At 37.7% G+C, this 4964-nt stretch overlaps 1 protein-coding gene across 1 annotated transcript; it reads left to right on the plus strand.

Moving 5' to 3' along the window:
- Positions 1 to 2500: 2500 nt before the first annotated feature.
- On the plus strand, positions 2501 to 3451 carry LOC142850797 (olfactory receptor 52K1-like). Its single transcript, XM_075974706.1, has one exon. The coding sequence runs from the start codon at positions 2501 to 2503 to the stop codon at positions 3449 to 3451; it is 951 nt and encodes a 316-aa protein (XP_075830821.1).
- Positions 3452 to 4964: the final 1513 nt, after the last annotated feature.

Here is a 4964-nt window from a genome sequence, read left to right on the forward strand (position 1 = left end):
AGACAATGATACACTTGCAATTATTGCACATATTTACCAAGGTCAGTTGTGTTATTTTTATCAGTAAGGTTTCTTTGCTAAACTATAAGGGAAAAAATGTGCTAATTTGCCTCTCATGGTCACAGCTGTGCTTAAAGTACTGCCCTGTTATGTACAAATTGTCAGTTATATGCTTGATTACCTAGTACCAGATAAAGAGGTTAATCTTATTTCGTAAAAGATATAGAAAAACATAATTTTACAGTAATCTCACTCTCTGAAAATACTAAATCTCAAATTTAAGCTATCTATACTAAATTTTCAAGTCCTCAAAATGAAACTCAAGCACATTATCAGCTCACTTTTTCAACACGTAATGTGGTAGAAATAGCAAAATTTCCCAAACAGAAAAGTTTTTATTTTATTTTTTATTAAAAATTTCCACCTCCTCCCTACTTTTCCTTTTCCCTCCAGCCTCCCCCAGAAGTTAGAATGGTCACCAGCACATAGAAAGGGTAGAAGGAGAGGGAGACAAGTTTGCCAATCACTGTATCGAATCTAGTTAGATAGGATGAGAAACACATTCTCATGCACAATGGCACAGTGAAATGAATGAAGTGAGACCAATATATATAATATATTTCAACATAGTTGAAAGAGATTTTCAATATTCTCACCACAAAATATATAGCATTGAAAAAATGGATATGTAACTGTCCTGATTTTTATTATGATTTCGTGTGTGTTTATGTTCATTGAAACCACACAAAATCCTCCCAGTAAAGTAATTCTAAGGTAGCTTTTTGATCAGTAACTTAATATATTTTAAGGAACTTATTCTAGGAGCCAGCAACCTGGGCCAGAGCAGACCCTAGACAGGGAACACCACAGGAACAGCTACAGGGAAGCAACTGCGGAGCAAGTGAGCCAGAGCCAGAGACCGCTGAGGGTCCAGACATGAATCTGGGACCTTCAAGGGAGTAAACCTAAACCAGGACCCCTGTGGTTCTGGACATGAGTCTAGGACTTCTGAGGAACTAGGTTTGAGCCAGTCCCCTGCTGATCTAGGCATAAATCTGGGAGCTCCAAGGGAGTAGGCTTGAGCCAGGACCTCTGTGGGTCCGGGTGTTGGTCTTGTATATCAAGGGGAATAGGAAGGAACAGAAACCTCTGTGGGTTCAGTCCAAGCGTGAGTCTGAGACCTCTGAGAGAGTAAGCCTAACCCAGATCCTCTGCGGGTCTGGGAGCATCCAAGCATAGGAATTCTTTTTTTTTTTTTTAATAAAAATTTCTGCCTCCTCCCCCCTCCCACTTCCCCCTCCCAATCTCCTCATCCCCCTTCCTCTCCCTCTCCAGTCCAAAGAGCAGTCAGGGTTCCCTGCCTTGTGGAAAGTCCGAGGTCCTCCCTCCTCCATCCAGGTCTAGGAAAGTGTGCATTCAAACAAACTAGGCTCCCATAAAGCCAGTACATGCAGTAGGACCAAAACCCAGTGCCATTGTCTTTGGCTTCTCAGCAGCCCTCATTGTCTGCCTTGTTCAGAGAGTCTGGTTTTATCCCATGCGTTTTTCAGTCCCAGTCCAGCTGGCCTTGGTGAGCTCCTGTTAGATTAGCTCCACTGTCTCAGTGGGTGGGTGCACCCCTCGCGGAAGGGTGGATATGGGAGCAAACAGAAAAGTTTTTATTCATGTCTTATAGATATGCCATGTGCCTTAGTCATTACACTGGAAAGGCAGTCGCTGTTCTCCTGATGGTAGCTAATTATCAACAGCCCTACTGATCACACCCCTCTTCCTCTCTTCCCAGGAGGGCAACTTTGATGCAACCAATCTACTTCTGTCTCTCTTCTTGCATTTATTTAGGGTTTCAGTGTCTTAAAATCAACCACCCCTGCACATGGGAAATTTTATGTTTTACAAAATGAATGACCACCCAGTGCTAGAATAGAAAATGAAGAAGACATTTAAATATGTATATTCTCCTTGAAGATAGGAAATATGTATAAACAATGTCTGTGACATTGTTTGCTTTTATTATATCATATTTGAATGCTCAACTGTTTAGTTATAGCTACTTACTTATAACAAAGATTAACATCAGTGTTTTAAATAATGTTATATCAAAATATCTTCTAAAGGCTGGAGTATTGGCATATTTTATATTTAAGTCTTTATAGATTAGTTAAGTTTCTCAAAAATCATTGGTATAAACAATATATATTTGTCTTATTAAATTTATTTTCTGAAAAAAATGACAAATATATCATGAGGTTTAATTAAATATTCAATCGACAAAAATCAACAATTAACAAATGTAATGTATTTAATATTTTCTTTTGCAGAAAATGTTGCTGATGCTCCATGAGATGGGTTAGTTTATCTGAGCCTTTCTAGCATTTTGGAGATGTAGGTTTCTAGATTCCACACATAAGAACCTTGGAAGAAATGCTTTGCAATCTATCTCTGCATTTTGGAGATTATCCTAGTTATTATCAACTAACCTTAAAGCATCCCTAGTTTTAGCATGGTCAACAATACCACACATCACTACATTTCATTCTTCTACTTGGTTGGTATTCCTGGCTTGGAAAATTTTCATTGCTTCATCAGCATTCCCGTCTGCTTCCTGCTTGTCCTGACCTTGCTGGGGAACACCATAATCCTTGCTACTGTCAAGCTAGAACCAAGCCTCCACCAGCCTATGTATTTCTTCCTTTGCATGCTGGCAGTGACTGATATGCTTCTTACGTGCTCCACAGCCCTGAAAATGCTTGCTATTTTCTGGTTTGATGAACACTGGATTGAGTTTGATGTCTGTCTAACACAAATGTATTTTATCCACACACTTTGCATTTTTGAGTCAGCCATCTTGGTGGCCATGGCTTTTGATCGCTTTGTGGCCATTTGCATCCCACTGCATTATTCGACCATCCTTACATCTTCTATGGTTATTAAACTGGGCTTAGTTGGGTTGAGCCGAGCTCTGTTCATGGGTTTGCCTTGTATTATTTTGATTAAGAGGCTGCCCTACTACACAAGCTATATCATCCACCATGCCTACTGTGAGCACATGGCTGTGGTGAAGTTGGCCAGTGCTAACACTCTCATTAACAGAGCATATGGAATTTCAGTGGCCCTTTCAGTGATAGCATTGGATCTATGGCTCATAGCTACATCCTATGTAAAAATTCTCCAGGCAGTGTTCCGTCTGTCTTCCCAGAATGCCCGCTCTAAAGCCCTGGGCACCTGTGCTGCCCATGTCTGCACCATTCTTGCATTCTATACACCTGCACTGTTTAGCTTCCTAACTCATCGCATTGGCAAGAATGTATCTCCAAGTGTCCACATCATCTTGTCAAGCCTATACCTTCTAGTGCCCCCCACAGTCAATCCCTTGGTGTATGGTATCAAGACAAAACAGATTCGGGACCGAGTGCTTAGCCTCTTCTCACATTTGAAAATAATTGAGTACTAATTTTTAAATAATATTTGTGAAGGAAGAATGCATCATGAAATAATGAGGCATTAAATTTTGCTACAATGATCTTATTAATATTATTTCTCTTTTATGTTATATTTCATAGTAGAGATTTATGGTGTGTGATATTTATCTATTAATCTTCTCATTTTAATTTCACATAAATCATTTCTAATTTATTTTTTTATTTAGTATCTTCACTTTATACAGTCCAGGTTCAGATTATGTACGTATTCCCCACCATTATATATTTTATTGTAAAATTCTCTAACTATAGATTTACGTATACTATTTATTTATTTAGTGATAAATTACAGAGCAAACATAGATGCAATGATTTCAGTTTTAGTTTCATTTATAAGAAACTGAGGGGCCTGGAGAGATGGCTCAGCAGTTAAGAGCACTGACTTATCCTCCAGAGGTCCTGAGTTCAATTCATAGCAACCACATGGTGGCTCACAACCATCTGTAACGAAATCTGGTGCCCTCGTCTAGAGTGCAAGTATGCATGTACAAAGAATATTGTATACATAATAAATCATAATAATATTAATAAAGAAACTGAATACCGTCACTGTAGTCCTTACTTCAGAATAATTCGCAGCAGCTGTGTCCACCTGTACAACAGCTGTACTACATCAGGACAGTGAATGAACAATTTCTATCCTTTAGTACATTCAAGCATCAGCTTTCTTTGTCTAGTGTCATCTCAACTTTTTAAAGCATTTTATCTTATTTTTGTCTTTGTGAAAAAAAAACCTGAAAATTGATCATGTCTCTTCTTTTTACCAGAGAAGTAAGTTTAGCTGGCAAATTTCTTCTTCAATATCTGCAGTCAGTAAATGCAGACAACATGAACTTAATTGAAACAGGAACATTTGAAGCAGGTATGTTGTGCTGTAAAAGAATTTTAAACATATACCCTCTGAGATATGGAACTTAAAGGAGGGGAATGAAATATCTGAGCATATGTGAAGAAAATATACCATTTAAGCTTCATATTCTTTTAAGTTTCAAAATATTTAATATATACCTACATTGCCAAGAAAAGTATTCAGACTAAGATACTATATGTCACCATATGAATGAGAGAAGTGAAAAGCCGCAGTACTGTAAAGGATGTGGTAGAAGCAGAGAGAGGCCACCAAAGGTACCCGCAGTTCCTGGGAGAGAAAACTGCGGTTTGAAAGTGTGATGAGTGTGCAAAAGCACCTCTCGTTTCTTTTAGAGACGTAAGAGATGATACTAAAACTCTATGTAATTCTCAATTAAATACAAGGGAAGTTACAAAAAGAAAAAGAATAAATAATGAATCAAAATTATTGTCTCAATAAATAAAGAAAAACTGTAAGTTTGGATAAAACATGAGAACAGAACATATATTGCTACAGAATTTAAATTTTTTTCCCTCTGGAAAATTGGTTATTGTTTTTCAGTGTGCATTTTAAATTATTAATATTCAAAAAGATGAACAGTACTTGTATCCCAACTAGAAAATTAGAGATTTTGT

Source organism: Microtus pennsylvanicus, chromosome 5 (assembly GCF_037038515.1).
Source record: "Microtus pennsylvanicus isolate mMicPen1 chromosome 5, mMicPen1.hap1, whole genome shotgun sequence".
NCBI classification, from domain to species: domain Eukaryota; kingdom Metazoa; phylum Chordata; class Mammalia; order Rodentia; family Cricetidae; genus Microtus; species Microtus pennsylvanicus.